Consider the following 18,457-nt stretch of genomic DNA (forward strand, 5'->3'; position numbering starts at 1 on the left):
GGTGTCAGTCCCCCCCGAGAGAGCGCGGGCAGCGGGGCAGGCCGCGGGACAGCCGCAGGTGGGGCCTGGAGCGGTGGCCGAAGCTGAGCTGCCCCGCAGCCCCTCGCGGGAGCCACGATGCCCCGCGGGGACTCGGAGCAGGTGCGCTACTGCGCGCGCTTCTCCTACCTTTGGCTCAAGTTCTCTCTCATCGTCTATTCCACCGTGTTCTGGGTGAGTGATCGGCATGGAGCTGGTGGCTCCGGAATTGGGGGAGGGAGGGTTTGGGATGGTTCACACTCCTTTGATGACCCCTACACCGGATCCAGGGTTGGGTTCGGCTTCAGTTCCTCCAGGGAGGCCGCCGAGAGTCCGGCTCTTCTACCCACTTCCCTGGAAACAGGGATGTTGTGGTGGCCCCAGCTCTGCTCGATTTCAGTCGCCCAGTCCTCAGTTTTAGAGACGCTGCCCACAGGACTCCACTTTGTTCACCTGTACTGCTGCTCACCTATGAGCGTCTACCTGATGGGGTCAGCCGTGCCCCCTGTGCCTCCTCTGGCTGCTCCGTAGGCGGTTGGTACGGTGTTGGCCGCGCCCACCACGCCTGCAGGGTGTGACTCCCCATTACCACAGCTAGAGGTGGTCAGCTTTTGTGCTTGTGGTCACCTGGATTCCAAGTCTGGTCCCTGCTGTTACTTGCCTGAGACTTCCTTTCGGCCAAGATGCTTCTCTTGGGAGTCTCGCTTTCCTCCTTGATGGGAGGAGGATGCGCTTGTCTTCTTGGAGTGGGGCGTTCCATTAGACGACTGTGAGGCTCCTAGGTCACAGTTCTGGCATTTCCCGCGGAACATCAGGATGGCAGTGGTTGTAGACAATCGGGCTTTGAATACTGTCCACCACTTTCTAGCTGAGTGATCTGGGGAAGTTCCTTCATTTCTCTGACCATAGTTTTCTCATCTGTAATTGGAGACAGTAGTTATTAAACCCTTGAATGGTTGTGGAAATAAAGTGGAAGTAGTCCAAGTAGACTACAGGGAGCTCAAAAAAAAAAGGGGGGGGGGAGATAATAATAACATTATTGTTGTTTAGAACCAAGGTCTCTCTGTGTACCTGCCTCTATCACTCAAGTGTTAGGATTAAAGTCATGTGCAACTACACCCAACTTATTATTATTATTGTTATACAGTGAGACCATGTCTATAGCTGGTGGGGTGTATGTATGTGTGTGTTTGCTCATTTTTTGGGGGGTTCAAGACAGGGTTTTTCTGTGGCTTTGGAAGCTGTCCTGGAACTAGCTCTTGTAGACAAGGCTAGTCTGGAACTCACAGAGATCCGCCTGCCTCTGCCTCCTGAGTGCTGGGATTAAAGGCGTGCGCCACCTCTGCCCAGCTTTTTTTGTTTTGTTTTTTTGTTTTTGTTTTTGTTTTTTTTTTTTGAGACAGGGTCTAACACATTTCAGGCTGGCCTAGAACTCACTTTATAGTCCAGGTTAATCCTGAACTCATAGTAATCCTCTTGCCTTAGCCTCCCAAGTGCTGAAATTATGGTTGTAAAACACCATGTCTGGCACCATCAATGTTATTACTGGTAAGGAATCTAGACATGAATGATATAGGCTACCCCAAGGGATTTCCTTTTTCTTTTAGACAGGGTTTCGCTTTGTCTCTGCTGGTTCTATGGTTCTAAACAAACTGTGTAGTTGACAATGACCTTGAATTCCTGGCCATCCTGTTTCTACCTTCCACACACTGGGTTCTGGGATCACAGTACCACCATCCCTGGCTTACCAGGGCATTTTAGAATCACTGGACATCAGTCTAGAGGTGAGGATATCTTTCCATAGGCTGGCTCTACCCTTACATCCATGGAATAGGCCTCTGCCTCCAGCGTGCACTTAGATAGACTTGTCCAGAGATCCCGAAGGGTCCCCTGCAAATAAGCTCCTCCCCCTCCCTCCTCTCTCTCTCTCTCTCTCTCTCTCTCTCTCTCTCTCTCTCTCTCTCTCTCTCTCTCTCTCTCTTTCCTCCTCCTCCTTCTCCTCTTCCTCTTCCTCATTGCATCTTTTCTGTTAGAGGGAGCTGCTGGGCTAGCCAGTAAGGCTGACTCTGAATGGGACCCCTTTGTGAGGCAACCCTGCTGTAGCCAGCAGGTTTCGATTCTAGTCTTGTTATGTCCCGGACTCACTGGCATATCGTAGGCAAAATGATATCTCTGTTTTGGGTCTCAGACTGCTTCTTCTGGTCTCTGGCTACCTTCCAGTCCAGTTCTTTGACTCCAGCACCTTGAAAGAAAGATAAGCAGCATTGCCAGGGCCCCAGGGGAGAGGGTGGAGTGGAGATGTTAGGTATTAGTTGCAGGGAGGCTGTAGATGATTCGAGCTAGAACTCAGAGATTCTCACCCAAAGTCGCATCAGAATTAGCTGGGTATTTTCCAACTCCAGATCCCTGTGCCTTGGCCCAAGTGTCTATTAAACTTGTACCTCAGCTCCTCACACGGCTGCAGTGTGCAGTCAGGGCTGAAAACAGCCGGCACAGGAGAACACGGTGCTCCTTCTCAATGCTTTGCCTGTAAGTCAGATAAAAGGCAAGGCTAAGGGAAAGGGTGGGAAGTTGGGGGTCCTCCTCTCTCTCCTCCTCTTCAGGCCCAGTCTCCTCACACCATCCTTCCCTCACCTGTAAAATGGAAATTCGTTATATCTGCCTTGCACCCTACGATGTCCCTTTTTAGGACTAGCTGATGAGAGAGTGAATGAGGAAAGAGCTATGTGGAGATAAACTGTGGTGGGCCTCACAGCACCCAGGAAGGCTTAAGGCCTGAAGATCCCAAGTTCAAAGCCTACTGAAGCTACAGAGTGAGTTTAAGGGCAACTTAGTGAGACTGTCTCAAAATAAAAAGTGAGAAAGGACTTGGGATGTTTCTCAGTGGTAGAGTATCTGCCTAGCATGTGGGAAGTGTGTTCAAACCCCAGCACTATAGAAACTTCCAGAAACCTTCCCAAAACTAAAGGCAGACACAGTTATATGGAACCAAATGAACTTACAAAGTCATTGTCCCTTGCAGCCCTCGTAGACACCCATGGAGGCTCTTGCTTTTCTTTACTTGAGGCTGAGCAGTACCCAGAACTTTTCCTCTTCAGCCAACTGAGCTTGTTGTACTCCCATCCCCAGTAGAATTTCTGCTTAAAAATATCTTCCTACCCAGGCCAAGAACTCAGCTGTGGACAAGGCTTCTGAGGTGGCTCCAGGTGCCAGAGTATGACTGCAGGGTGGTGGCCGCTGCAGGCTAAGTAATTTGTCTGGATTGAGTTTACTGCTAATTGGAAACCATTTACGGAAAAACCTATTATCTTGATGCCATCTCCTGCCTCACCCCTGGCAAGAGGGTGGGTGGGGGCAAGGGTTACTCACTTTAGAAACCAGAAGTTCCATGCATTTCTGTCTGTAAAGACTGGGGCAGTGGTGCATGCCTTTAATTCCAGCACTCAGGAGGCAGAAGCAGGTGGATCTCTGTAGTTTTGAGGCCAGCCTGGTCTACAGAGCTAATTCTTTTTTTGTTGTTGTTGTATGTTTGTTTGTTTGTTTGTTGATTTTTCAAGGCAAGATTTCTCTGTGGCTTTGGAGGCTGCCTGGAACTAGCTCTTGTAGACCAGGTTGGCCTCGAACTCACAGAGATCCACCTGCCTCTGCCTCCCAAGTGCTGGGATTAAAGGCATGCGCCACCACCGGCTATAGAGCTAATTCTAGGACAGCCAGGCGACAACAAAAAGACAAAGATTATCACCAAGAACCTTCTGTCAGGCTTGCTTTCTCTTTCATCCTGAGGTTTTTGTTTTTGCTTTGGGTTTTCTTTGTTTGTTTGAGACAGGGTTTCTCTGTGTAACAGTCCTGGCTGTCCTGGAACTTGCTCTGGAGACCAGGGTGGCCTTGAACTCACAGAGATCCACCTGCCTCTGACTCCCAAGTGCTGGTTAGATTAAAGGCATGTGCCACCAATGCCCATCAATAGTGCCACTTCTTATGAGGTTATGGGGGCCAGTTACATTCAAACTACCACAGAGGGTCGGGGAGATGACTCAGCCTGATGTCCTGGGTCTATGGACTCACTTAGAGGGGAAAACCATCTCCACAGAGTTGTTCTCCAGCCTCACATATATGCCTTGGGACCCACGTACCCACACAAGCAGAAAAGAATCGGGGTCTTTGTCTAAAAATAAGAAATGAAGCAGATGGTCAGTGGCAACCTGCTCTCTCCCTCCTGGCTTGTCTTAAACACAGGGGACTCTGCTACTAGTTTATTTATTTTATTTATATAAGTATGCATACACGCACTCACACTGCATGGAGGAGTGCGGGGAGCCCCTCATCTGTTTATTTGACGCTTTAATGCCTTTGCTTTTTGGGGGGAAGTTCTCAGCTATCCCAGGCTGGCATGGAATTCATGAAGCATCTGAGGATGACTGAACTTCTGATTCTCTTGGATGCTAGAATTATTGGTGTGCACCACCACACCCAGTTTATAAGATGCTAACAATTGAACACAGGGCTTTATGCACTACGGACCGAACCAAATCACCAGGATTTTGCTCAAAGTAAAATCTTTGTAAATTTTAGATAACTGCCATCATCTGCCTCTGTCATTTAATTAATATTTTATTATGTGTGTTTATGGTATGTATGTATGTATGTATGCATGCATGTGTTGTATGTACCACAACTTGCATTTTGGAGGTCAAAGGACAACTTTTTGTAGTTGGTTCTCTCCTACCTTTTCTGGGACTCAAACTTGGGTTGTTAGGGTTGCAAGGCAAGAGCTTTTACCAACTGAACTATCTCATGAGCCCCAAGGGGATGCCTCTCTCTATTTGGTGGTCTTATAGACTTCATTCTAGGCTGACCAAAGTTTATTTAATCTGATCACAGCTGGGGAATTCTGTGGTTGTTTCCAATCTATTGCTGCTCTGGGTAATACGGGGGTCACTCTATTTAAGTTTGCATATGTGTGTAAATGGCAATTTTAATATCTGTATTTAAGTTTACATATGTGTGTATATGGGGTAATTTTCAGAAGAATTACTGGGGTGAAGAGCTCAATACAGAAATATATACATGTGTTTTAGAAAAGCTAGCTGTGTGCCTGTAGTCCGTTCTCAGCTTAGCCAGTAAGAAAGGACAGCCAAAGCCAGAAGTCCCCTCCTCCCTCCTTATACTGCTGCAATCACTGCTGGAACTTACAGCCTTGGAGAGCAGCAATGCTAACTGGACTTGGGCATTGACAGATTTCCTCTTCCTCCTTGCCCCTCCCTCCCTTCTTGCCCTCTGCCATTAACTAGACCTGCAGCCCCTAAGTTCAGATGCTATTAAATTGCCCCGTATAGAAATAATATTGACCAGGCAGTGGTGGTGCACACCTTAAATCCTAACACTCGGGAGGCAGAGGCAGGTGGATCTCTGAGTTCAAGACCAGCCTGGTCTACAAGAGCTAGTTCCAGGACAGGCTCCAAAGCTACACAGAGAAACCCTGCCCTGAAAAACCAAAAGAAAATATTATTTACTTAATATATTTCTTTTCTATATTATTTTATTGAGATAGGGCTATACTCGGTATTTCAGACGATCCTTAAACTCATGGCAATCTTTGGGCCTTTCAGCATCCTAAGTGCTGGTAGACATGTATCACCATGCCTTTAAACTGGCTTATTTTTCAAATGTTAATTAATTAATTAATTAATTTTGAGGCAGGTTATCTCTCACTGTGCAGTCCTTGGTGGCCTGGCTAAAGACTAGAATGGCCTCAAACTCACCTCTTCCCAAGTGCCAGGATTAAAGACCTGTACCACAGCACTCAGTCCAATTTTATTTATTTCTTGAGACAGGATCATATATGTAGTGGTCCAGCCTGGTCTTGATGTAGTCCCAACTGACCCTGAAGTTGTTCTGAATCTTAACCTCCAGATCCTCCTGCCTCTGCCTCCAGGCACGCACCACCTCATCAGACTTCAATTTATTTTAAAAGAAGACATGTTATATGACTACTACCTGTGGGAAACCAGCACCCCATCACAGAAAGCAGACAACAATAAAGGAACATAGTTTAGGGCAAAGGGAGACAAGGTTATAGCATCCCAGCTTGATGTGGTGGCTGTGGAGGGCCATGGCCGCCATGCTCACTCTGTGATTGAAGGCAGGGTCAAAAGTGCCCACACCCTGAGGGACATGTGTTACATGAAGACCCTGCCTGAACCATCTATACTGATGTCCCTCGCCACACTGAGGTGGCTTTTTTTTCCTGTTTGTTTGTTTGTTTGTTTTTCGAGACAGGGTTTCTCTGTATTGTTTTGGAGGCTGTCCTATCCTGGAACTTGCTCAGTAGACCAGGCTGGCCTCGAACTCACAGAGATCCTCCTGCCTCTGCCTCCCAAGTGCTGGGAATAAAGGTGTGCACCACCAAAGCCTGGCGAGGTGGCTTCTTGAGTGTGTTCAGGATCACCTACTCGGGGTTGGCCTGAGCCCCCAGGTTTCTCCCTGACCCGTGATCCCTGCTTCTCCTTGCCATATCCCTAAGTTGTCACCGAGTCTTATCCAGAGGCACCCAGAGCCTCCTCTCCCTGTATGCAGGGTGAATTATTGTACCACACGTGTCCTGAGACCACAGGGGCCACACCTCTAATTTTAGCATTGCCCAGAATGTCCGGAGGATCTGTTTACACACTGCTTTTTCTTGCTGGGCTTCAGGCTCCAAGAGGTTAGGGGTGTGGCTCACTCTGAATACCAGGTTAGGGCTGAGCATACAAGGGGAGAAGGAGAGCCTAGGTCGTGAGGGTGAGGGAGTTTCACCTGTACCCAAAGGCCAGGATCAGACACCGGACAGAGCTGAGCCTGGCAGCTGTGTGTGAATCCCTGCTGTTGGTCGGCTTTCAAGGCTTTGAACTTGAAGCTGGCTAAGCTGAACTTGCAGTCAGTCACTGGCTGTCTAGAAAGCCAAGCCTGTTGGATTTCCTCTTGGGTCAGGGTGTGTGTAGTGTCATTGAGGAATCAGGAGAAGAACCGGCTGTGGTGGTGGTGAATGGAGAGGGTAGGTGGCAGACATCACGAGTGCGGGAGCAAATAGAAACAAATTACCTTCTCTCAGGATGGGCCAGTCTTCCAAGGCATTCCTCAGATTCTTTTTTGTTTTAAAGGTTTATGTATTTATTTACTTATTATGTGTATGAGTGTATGAGTTTATGCACACGGCCTGTGTGTGTGTGTGTATGTATGTATGTATGTATGTATGTATGTGTTGGGAGGAGGCCAGAGAGGCTGTCAGAACCGTTGGAACTGGTTCCAGACGGTTATGAACTTCCCAATGTGGGTGCTGGGAACTGAACTTGGGAGCAGCAAATACTTTTAACCACTGAGCCCTCTTTCCAGTCCTTTTTCCTTTCTCTTTTCTTTTTTGTTTAACTTTTTTTTTGACAAGGTCTCATGTAGCTAAGGTTTCAAAGTCCTAATATTGCTGAGGGTGGCCTTGAACTTCTGATCCTCCTGCTTCTGCTCCCAATCACAAGCATACACTACCATGTCCAGTTTTCTATGTGGTGCTAGGGATCGAACCCAGGGACAGCCTTGTGCATTCTCAGTGAGCATTCCGCCACCGGAACTAGATCCCTAGCCTTTGGTTTCGCTGTCATTGAGTGTGAACTCTGCACTCTGTTACACCTTTGCGGACGTTCCTGGGCTCTTGATGCTTTATCTGCAAAGCGGGCATTAGAGCCGAGCACACCCAGGTTGTCGAGAGGGAGGGGACTGGTATGCAAACAAGCTGGGAGCCCGGCCTGGCACTAAAGACACTCCACTCCTTATATACACAGGGCGCTGCCTAGCGCTCCTCCTTCCTCTCCCTGCCAGGTGCTTGGCAGCCACCGTGAGAGAACAAGAAGGGTCCCTAAGGACACCCTGGGATTTAAAAGAAATTAGGGTGGGGGAGCTGCTTCAGAACAGTCCCCCAGACCAAGAACTAGGTGTCTGCCCACCACCTCCCCACCCTCCCCACTCCTGGAGATCACAGCTCCAGGGTAAAAGTGGGAGGTGGCCTCATTGGGAGGAGCCACCCTATTCCCACTATATGGTGACATCAGACTGAAAGCAAAGTGGTTCCTGACAGATTCTCATTGCTGTTTGACACAGGGCCTCTAGCCCAGGCTGGCCTGGAACTCCCAGTGGTATCCTTGCTTCAGCCTGCAGAGTGCTACCCGTGTGAGCATCCAGGCTCTCACAGATTTTTAGTTTTGAAAAAGAGCTCTGTTTTTGAGGAAGTCATACAAGTATCTGATTTTACATCAAGCAATTTAGAAAAACACGATGAAGACAACAGTTTACCTTTGCTCCTGCCCCAGGGGACTCCTGTCACGTGATCAATTAGCATCTGTCTGGACATCTTGTACATATATAGGTATTTTACTTCCTTAATTGTTTTCTCCCTCCTTCGTTCTTTGGGCAGGATCAGTTTCATGTTCCAGGAAGCTGATTCACAGAGAACATAGTGAAACCCCAGCTAGAAGCCACTGGCCTTCACCTTGGAGAAGCCTGCTGTGCTTAGTGGGCAGTGGGGGATGACCCACGGCCTGGGCCTCGGCCTCCCTCAGCCAGGGTCAGCGTGAGGCAGGATTTCACCCTCCAGTGGCCCCATTGTACAAAAGAGCAACAAAGGCTCCTGAATTCTGCACAGGACCCCTTTCCCTGCTGCAGAGGAGTAGCTACCTCAACCTTCAGGACCGTACCTGGTGCCTGTGGCTTTTGTTCCAGAAGAAGCAGGGAGGGCTACCTGCCTTCCTTCTCCCCCTCTTGTCTCTAGGTGACTCACGGGGACACCCAGGGGTGGAGCTCAGAGGAGATGAGATAAGGGACTGATCTTGACGTTCCTGTGCCAGCGAGCTCCACCTGAGGCAAAGATATCTTCCGGTGAGCTAGGTCACAGGGCACTGGGAAGAGGCTTTCCCAGAGGGGACTTTGGTCTTCAGCGGGTTTGGCTTGACAGCCTTGGTTGGGGGCAGGAGGCTCTAGGCTAGACCAGCTATCTTTCTAGGGTAGGTGGGAGTGATCAACAACTATTTGACACCTCTTGTGTGCCCAGACACGATAGTACAGGAAACAACTGAACAAGAGATGTTTTCAGACAGACCTTAAGTGAGTGGACATACTTGCTAAGGGGGGGACTCCTACTTTAGATGGCGTGGTCAAGAAAGGCCTTAACCAGGAGCTGCCTTTTCAGCCGAGACTGCAAGCCACAAGGGACAGCCAGTGGAGAGCATCCCAGGCTGACAGGGTGAGAAGTACAAAGGCCTGTGGCAGGCAAGTCAAAGCCACGGCTGGAGCAGAAGGAGCCTAGAAGAAGCCAGATGTGGGTCAAGAGGGTAGCCTGGGCTACATGAGACCCTGTTTCAAAAAAAAAAATAAAAAAGAGGAGGAAGACTTTTTTGTAGCCATTTTTATATCTGTCTCTGAGATGAGAGCCTTTTCATCAGGAAAACAGTGCCTATTGTGTGTTTCCTTTCTTTCCAAAAGGGACTTTCTCACCAAGAGACATACGTGTGTCTTGATCAGCAAGAGAAATCAATATTTGCATTGTGAGTAGAAGGAAAACAGCCTTGGCAGAGGGAGCCTGTTTTTCAGTGTTAGAACTGGTCCACTTCCTGCCCGGGACAGCTGCGTGTGCACTCCAGAATGGGTGTTCCATGCTTCTTCCAGGATGGTCACATGCCCTGCCCCCCCCTTGCTGCTTCCCAGCCTTAGCAGAAGGCCAGTGCTCTAGGCTCTCCAGCTATGCCAGGTGCAGCGGAAAGCCCTTAGCCGTGGCTGGTCAGAGTCACATCTGACTCACTGTGTGTCCCGGTGCTGTGCCAGGACCCTTTGCGAGCATGGGAGCAGTGTGGCAGGTGGATCTCCAGACAGTGCGCTGGGTGCAGTGGCTGCTGGCTTCTCAGACTGGGTGAGCAGGTCCAGACCTTCTCCTTGCTAGAGGCCTCTGGCCGCCAGAGGTTTCACAGACCCACACAGTCACACCCATTGTCAGAGGCGCTGACTCAGTGGATCTGGGGTGCATGCAGGTTGGGCCCTGACACTTCCAGTTAAGGCCACATTCCCACTTACAGGTCCCAGAGCATGGGGTCAACTTCTCCAGGTGATTTTTCTCCCCTTTTGGTATTTTTGAGACAACAGTTCTCTCTGTAGCCCAGGCTAGCCTTAAAATTGTGGGAATCCACCTCCCTGGTATTGGGATTACAGGTATGCATGTCTTTGCTTCCAGGTGATTCTGATAACAGGGTCTCATGTAGCCCAGGATACCCTGGAATTTTCTATGTCGCTGAGGACGACCTTGAACTCCTGACCCTTCTGCTTGTACTTCCTAAGCATCACTATGCCCATTTGTCTGGTGCTGGGGATTGAACCCAGGGCATCTTGCATGCTAGGCAAGCACTCTGCCTCTGCCTCAGAAGCTTGACCCTTTGCAGCCAGGAAATCCCCGGTGCTGCCTGTGTCTGTTCGGGTCTGCATCCTCCCCCATTGTCTTTGTGCAGCTAACCTCCCCCATTGTCTTTGTGCAGCTAACAATGAGGAGCCCTTCCGCCTGCCACTCCCAGCCCAGCTGCTTTCTAGACGCGCTTGCTGGCGTTTGCAGCCCCCTGGGAGCAGATGTTTGTCCCTGCCCTGTTCCCGTGAAGAGGAGGCTCTGAGAGGCCAGTTGGCTGGCCGGCTACTCAGTGCCTGCTGCAGGTAGAGGCCTTTGTTCCTCAGGGGACACTTCTTTCTTTGAGGTGGCCCTGGCGGGTGGCCCATCGTTCCTCAGCTTGGTTGCTCAGTCACTCATTAAACATTTCTGTGGCATCTGAGATTTTGGGAGTCCTCGGGAGCTCGACTGGAAGAAGCTGGGTGCTAGCCTAGGAGGAGCGGCCGGGAGGCAGGGGCTGCGGTTCTACCAGGGAGGCACGATGACAACACTCCAGTGTGGGGAGGGAAGGAGCAGGCAGAGTTCAAGGGACAAAGGCCCCCATCAGGGTCGCTGCCACCAGGCTCCCTGGGAAGCAGGAAGCAGAAGTGGAGTGAGTTTCGCTGCCCTGAAAACGATTTTTTCATTTTGTTTTTTTTTTAAGAGGATATGCCAGGGCGTGAGAACTCATGTTCCTGGGGAGGAAGGATAGCCTTCAGTGGAGACAGTTGGGCCTGGGAGCTGGGAGAACTGGGTCACAGCTGCTGACCAGTGGCTAATTCACTGTGTGACCCTGTGGGAGTGATCACTGCGCCTCAGACTTCCGTCTGCAAATGAGGAGGGGGTTGGGCTAGACAGGTCTTTGTCTGCTTATGCTAGCGGCTGCCCCACGGTGTTCCGTGAGTTGGTCCATGTGTGTATGAAGTGTGTTGTGCGTTAAAGAAGACAATTAAAGCTGAGAGGTGGTGGTGGGTGTCTTTAATCCCAGCACTCAGGAAAGCAGACAGGTGGATATGTGAGTTCGAGGCCAGCCTGGTCTACACTGTGAGTTCCAGGACAGCCAGGGGTACATAGAGAAACCCTGTCTTGGAAAATCAAAAGAAATAAATAAATAATAAGAATGAAAATAGTAAGGGACTGGAGAGATGGCTCAATGGGTAAGGGCACTTGCTGCTCTTCCAGAGGACCCGTGTTTCGTTCCCAGCATCCACATTGGGTGGCTCACCACGGCCTGTACCGCCAGCTCCAGTTGGGTCTGTTACTCTCTTCTGGGTACACCATGCATGTTGTGTACATACATACATTCGGGTACATGCACATCAAACACATCTCTCTCTTTTTAAAGAAAATAATTCATTACCTCAGGTCTTTGGTTTCATAGGTGTTGGTTGGGTTAGGTAATGGGCCGTTCAGGAGAAAGGTCACCATCTTAAAGAAAAATCTCATCCAGCAAGGTCGTTCATGCCAACGATCCCTAGCACTCTGGAAGCTGGGGAGGCAGGATTACCAATGCAGCCAGCTGGGGCTGCAGAGAGAAAGGTCCTGTCTCGAAACAGACATAAAACAAAGCAATAATAATGCGTGCATGTGCGCGTACACACACACACACACACAAATAAGTATAGCCAATCGCTATGTACAAGCAGCTGGCCAATGTGGACATGGTAGGAAACCAGCTGGACCTGTGACACATGGAAGTGACAGCTTCTGGCTAGTCCCCGGGGACTTTGCTATTGTGCCACCTTTGCTCAGAATCCCGCCTTGTGCTTCTCAAAGCGGAAGAGGAAGGATTTAAGGTGCCAGGCCATCCCCTCTCCATTTCCTTCCCTGACCCTTTCCCTTACTGCGGATGGATCTCCTTTCCTCGCTTCTCTAATGCCCTCCCTCAGTGTCTTGTTTTCCAGCCGTGTGTGTAATAGGGAGGTTCCCGTTATAGCCTGTACTTAGCTCCAATTAGCACTTGGTGAAGTCTTCAGTGTGGCCATTAATTCAGACCAGAAGAAGCCACCCACTTCCAGTTCCTGGCTGACACTCCTGACACTTCCCTGCCAGTGCTAGTATGTTCTGGAGCATGAGGCCTGCAATGGACTTCCTGGAGAGCATGGGGCATGGGCCTCGCTTTCCTCCTTAATGTTTTATTGTGAAATAGTCAAACTTATGAGTAATGTGAAAGGATGCTGTAGTGCATAGCCTGAACCATCCCGCAGAGTCAGGAATTTTGACATTTGACCATTACAAAGGGAGTTTACATACCATGAGCAGTCACTCCAAATGTGCTAGGATGCATTTTTGTTGTTTACTTATTTATTTTTTGAGGCAGGGTTTCTCTACATAGTCCCAATTATCCCCAATTGTCCTAGAAATTGCTATGTAGACCAGGCTGGCCTCAAACTCACAGATCCTCCTGCCTCTGCTTCCCGAGTGCTGGAATTAAAGGCGTGTACCACCACCACACCTGACCTCCAGGATGTATTTAGAAATGTTCTTGGGTCTAAGCACGCCATTTTCAGCTTTATATTAAAACTGCTCCAATCAGTGAGGAGGCCTGGGCAACCTATGGGGCCCTGGGCAGTAGATCAGTATTTATCCCTGGCATACAAACAAACTTCGTGTGTCCTTAACACAAAGACACGGCCTGGACTCTTAGAGGAGTGCCTGGACCCTGCCCTGAGTGAAATGACAGACTCTGGATATCCCCTATGTGGAAGGAAGTGGGGACAGGGTGGGAGGCTGGGGGGATGGTGGGGATAGTGCCGGAGGAGAGGAGGGAGAGGGAACTGAGATTGACATGTGAAGCAAGCTATTTAAAAATTAAAGTAATAAAAAAACTGCTCCAATCGTGTCTAAAATGTTGCTCAAACTTTAAAAACAAGAAAAACCCAGAAGTCATCACCAAAGTCCCTGTACTGCTACTGGTGTCCCTTGACCAAAGGGTCACAGAGCATCTGGAAACATTTCTCTCAGATCATTTCTATGCACATTCAGGGCCTCCGCCCTCTGCTCCGATCAACAGGCAGTCTTTGCCATGGCTCTGAGTCACCATCCTTGATTAACTACAAATCTTAAGGCCCGGGAACCTGCTTGGATGCTCATCCAGGGTAGCTCGGTCCTTCTCTTCATCCAAATGCCCCCTTCCCAGTCTACAACAGCTAATTAACTCCCCCCACTGTGACTTTTAATCGAGCTCCTTAGCCTGTCACATTGAGAATAGAGTGGGTTGCAGGGTGAGACCACTGGGGAACCCATTGGGTCACCCTGGTGATTTCCCTCCTATTCACTCCCAGTACCTGGGGTTGATGGATACTGGATGATGGTGGTTGATGGCTGTGGAATGTAGAACAGGATCTGTCTTAGTTACTTTTCTACTGCCGTGATGAAACACCACGGCCAAAGCAACTGAGAGTAGGAAGAATTTATGTTGGGCTTATGGTCCCAGAGGGCGAGAGGCCACAGTGGCAGAGTGGAGACAACAGACTTCAGGTAGTAGCGGCAGCTGGGAGCTCACATCCCAAACCACAAAGTCTTCTGAAACTGCCAAGCTCGCCTCTTCCTGTGAAACACTGTGATATGCTTCCTCCAGCAAGGCCACACCTCCTAACCCTCTCCAATAGCCACCTAATAGGGGGAATCAAGTGTTCAGATGTCTGAGACTACTGGGATATCTTATTCAAACCCACAGGAGTGTCTTCCCTCTCCCTGATAGTAACCTTGGAAGGGTTACAACGTGGCTGTGATATGGTGTTTTGTTTTTCTGACATCTGACTTAGGTTCTGAGATGTGTGCATAATAGTAGTGCTGTGTGGTTACAGGAAAGAAGTAACATTTATTGAGCACCTGCTGGATGCCCAGAACTTTGGAGTGGCATTTTGCTTCTGGGGTTATTTGGTCATTGTGAGCGGACATGGCTGGCTGATCACCTTCCATGTGACTTTTGTGGGAATAATGTGGTGTGTGGAGAGGCCACCCAACTTCCTGTACATAGACTTTTGGGACATGCTAGGACATTTATGAGATATGTGCAGGCTGTGTTGAGGTCACCACGGTAGATATTGCTGGCTCCTGCCACCACACCATGCACATATTTGTGGCCTGATCAGAGGGCAGAGTGAATATAGTTCATATTGCCACCAGTGAGGGCTTCTGGTAATGCTGCTTTCATAGACTTTGACAAGATCCCTTTTACCCAGTGAACTAAGAAGCATTCCCAGGGGAGGAGGCTAAGAGCTGGGGGAAAAAAAGTGTGAAATTTTTTTTTGGTTTTTTTTTTTTTTTTTAAGAAAAGGCCAGGCTAGCCTTGATTCTGATCCTTACTTGGCAGGACGGGGAATCAAACCCAGGGCTTCATGCATGCTTCAGCAAGCATTCTGCCAACTGGGCTGTATCCCTAACTAATGTTGACTGTTTCTGTCTCAGGCTGCCTGCCAGGGTGCCCTGGGCTCTGGGGGAAGGTAGTCACAGGTTGGGTGAGAATGAAGAGTGTTGAGCAGCAGTGGTTTGTCCCAGGGGTGTGTCTGTATGTCTGTCTCCCACCCTAAAGGCTCTCATCCCTAGAGTTTCCAAGCTTCTCTCCCAGAATTCTCCATTCCTCATCCTACAGCTCTGGTTCTGCACCTGCAGTGGTCTGACTGGGGGACTTTCAGTCCCCAGGGCCTGATGTCCAGGGTACACCCCAGGGAGTATGACCTTCTTTCTGCTCTGCTGGCCTCTTGACAATGAGCTACCAAGGCTGAGAGGAAGTAGCCTTGGCAGCCACCATTATTCAAGGACCATGAGGGCCCTTCCAGGGAGGCAGGTAGAGGGCTGGAGAGGGCAGCAAAAAGGAATGGGGGAGGGGGACATGGGGGGAGGTGCTTTACCCTTGCCCCCTCCCCTGTCCTAACCATAACCATTTCCATGGTTTTCATATTCAACATGAGTCCGTCTCATCCACAAGTCTCCAGGGTGTGGGTCCAGCATGGGGACTTGTAGACAGAAGTTTCTGTCCCAACTGGTCCTGCAGTTGTTCAAATAAACACACAGAGGCTTATATTAATTTATAAACTGTTTGGCCCGTTGCTCAGGCTTATTTCTAACAAACTCTTACAACTTAAATTAACCCACAATTCTTATCTGTGTTTACCCCCCTGACTTGGTACCTTTTCTCAGTAAGTCATTTTCACCTTGGTCCCTCTGCATCTGACTGGCCACCCTGTCTCTGCCTTCCTCTTCCCAGAATTCTCCTAGTCTGCTAGCCCGGCCTATACTTCCTGCCTGCCTACTAGACAATCAGCGTTTTATTAAAGTAACAAATCTTTACAGTGTACAAGACCTTTATCCCACTTTAGGGACTGCAGAGTGTCTTTCTCAGGCTGAGGCATCTCTCAGACTTGTCCCTCCCAGGTGCATGTTGTCACTCAGTGCCTCCTTCCAGGCTTACTCCCGTGGACCCTCCCTGGATTCCCCGAGGAAGAACACATTTCTGTGTCTTGTCTCAGTATCCTGGTGGGTCTTACGACTGGTTCCCAGCTGCCCATCATGGCTGCACGTAGCCATCAGTCAGTCGAAGTTCTTTGTTAGAAAATCCACTCTGCCCTGCCCTGTCTGGACTGAATAACTGGTTTTACAAACCTCCCAGCATAGCTCCCTGGCTGCCTGGAATGCACCCTGTGCGTGGGGAGTCTTTGAAAAATCAACTTCCTGCCAACAGGACGGTAGAAAATGATGTGCATCCTGCTTGTTTGGTGAAGGCCTCGACTCCCACCCCCGGGGCCAACTCAGGAAGGCTACAAAATGTCCCCTCAAGTCTCTGTCTAGGGGAGGAAAGCCTGAGGTAGGAAAAGGGCCCTGCTCTTAAGTAAGGTGTGTATGAAGAGAGTGCACAAGCCAGGGGATTTTAAATGCCCCTGATTCCAGCACCTGCAAGGTGGAGGCAGGATGATCAAAAGTGAGCCAGCGAGGGCGTCTAGCATGGGGACTAGCTTAGCTACCAGACCCTGGCCTGCACGGAAGTACACACACAGTGAAGTCAGGTTCTCCATCCCAACAGTCACCAGTAACTGCCCTTTCGAGAAGAATTTCTACCTAACTATCTAGATAAGGAAATGTGGAGGTGGGGTGTGGGAATGGGGTGTGGATCTGGCCAGAACCAGTTTTGGGTGAACAGTGCGTCAAACTATGTTCTCCTAGTGAACTTTGAGGAGAACCTCCTGTTGGCCATCTTATGCTTATGCGTATTTGACTGTGCATATGATTAAAATCACACCTGCTGTGGGAAGGGACATGTGCAGTGAGCAAAGGCATATAAAATCCAAACCTGATCATCAAAACAGAAAACTACCTGGGTTGCTCCTCTTAGCAACTAAACTCCTTCTTGGACCCCATCAAAGGAAACCTCAAAGGAAAGCCAGGGCCTTGGAGTACTGTTATCCTCAGCTACGTTGTTAGTACTAGACCAGCCTGGGCCGCATGACACCCTTCCTCAAAGTAAAATAAAGTAAGAGGCTGGAGGGGTGGATCAGCGGTTAAGAGCACTGGCTGTTCTTCCAGAGGACCTGGGTTCAATTCCCAGCACCCACATGGCAGCTCACAGCCATCTTTAACTCCAGTTCCAGGGGGTCTGACTCCCTCTTCTGGCCTCCTTGGGCATCAGGCACATAAGTGGTACACAGACACATGTGTAAAAAAAAAACACATATATGCATAAAAATAAAAGATTGATGTTCATAGTAGCCAGTACTATAAACCACCTCCATTTGTAAGCCTGGAGAGAGTACTCCACTGAGAGGCAGTATTAGTCGGTGCTGTGGTACTCTAACAAGTTACCTGAGCTAATCAACTTGAGAAGAAAGGTCCATTCGGGCTTGCTGTTTCAGGAGTCCCAGGTCATGAGCTATTGGCTCAGTGACCTTGGCATCTATGATAAGGCAGTTCACCATGGAGCAAGCACATGATGGAGAAAAAACATGCATCTTGTGGCCAAGAGGAAGAGGAAGGGGCTAGGGGGTCAATTGTTCCCTCAAGGGCATGCCCCTATCGGGCTGAATGAGGACTTCTGATTTGATCCACCTTCTCCAGGCTGCACCCCCCCCCATCTTGAGGAGTAAGCTTTGGGCCTCTAAGGGATACTTGGTTGGAAAAAAAAACAAAGACTTGACTTCTCCCTGCAGCCCTAGTTCAAAGACTCCCTGAATCCATCCACAGGACAGGCATTTTTTCTCTCTCTCTCCTCCTCTAGTTTTGCTCCCTGTCTGATTTTGATTCATGGTGGCCTTGTGGAGCCTAACAGAGTGTCCGTCACAGCATGAGCCTGTCGTGTGCCTGAGGGTTGGATATGGACCTCACTCATCAACTCATCTAAGTGGAAAAGCTGTTCTAGCCGGGAGTGAGTCAGCTGGCCACCAACAAGCTGAATCCTGAGGACACGCAGGTGCTGGGGTGTCACACAGGATGGCTTGTTTTCTCAGCAGCTTTACACCGCTGGGCCTGTCTCTGCCCACAAGAAAGCTGAGCTCCAGGCCCGTTCTGAAGGCACCCAGTTCACGCTGGACTACAGGGCTCCTCCACAGAAAGGCAAAGAGGCAGCCTGGCCCACAGTCTGAGGCCTGGCCCAGTCTGAGGCCTGGCCCACAGTCTGAGGCGGCCCACAGACTGCCTGCTCCCTGTTCTTTTCCCACCACGTCCCCAGATGGGCATGGCCTGTGCCCCTACCCTTATGCCTGTTTAGCTGAAGCTGTCCAGTTTGACAAATGGGTCATTTGCTTCCTGCCCCGGGGCTGGGGTGGCTGGCTGCCTGGGGCAGGGCTATAATTAGCAAAAGAGCGGACCGGATTGCTTGCTGGCATCGGTTGATAACTTTATGCCCAGATGGATAAACTGATGTCATCAGAGATGTAAATATCATTTGGAAAATTTTAAGTTCCTGGAAGATTCATGCCAGCAGGCATGAATAGCACGGCTCTGAACACCTGCTGGAGGAGCCTGGGTCAGCCTTGCCAGGGTGGGGACAGTGTGAAGGGTGACACCATCTTTGAATGA

General features: G+C 49.6%; 1 protein-coding gene and 1 long non-coding RNA gene across 2 annotated transcripts in view; one reads left to right on the forward strand and one right to left on the reverse strand.

Moving 5' to 3' along the window:
* Positions 1-8: 8 nt before the first annotated feature.
* Tspan15 (tetraspanin 15) overlaps positions 9-18,457 on the forward strand; it is a 35,893-nt gene continuing 17,444 nt past the window's right edge. Inside the window, exon 1 of the mRNA XM_005070827.4 lies at positions 9-213. Coding sequence (XP_005070884.1) covers positions 118-213 — 96 coding nt within the window. The 5' untranslated portion in view covers positions 9-117. The remainder of the gene's footprint in view (positions 214-18,457) is intronic.
* LOC121134247 lies at positions 160-3,219 on the reverse strand. Its single transcript, XR_005871312.1, has 3 exons — positions 3,021-3,219; positions 2,164-2,545; positions 160-936 (listed from the first exon to the last, which is right to left on the reverse strand). It is a non-coding gene; the product is annotated as an uncharacterized LOC121134247 (long non-coding RNA).

Source organism: Mesocricetus auratus, unplaced genomic scaffold (assembly GCF_017639785.1).
Source record: "Mesocricetus auratus isolate SY011 unplaced genomic scaffold, BCM_Maur_2.0 Super-Scaffold_100027, whole genome shotgun sequence".
Lineage (NCBI taxonomy): Eukaryota > Metazoa > Chordata > Mammalia > Rodentia > Cricetidae > Mesocricetus > Mesocricetus auratus.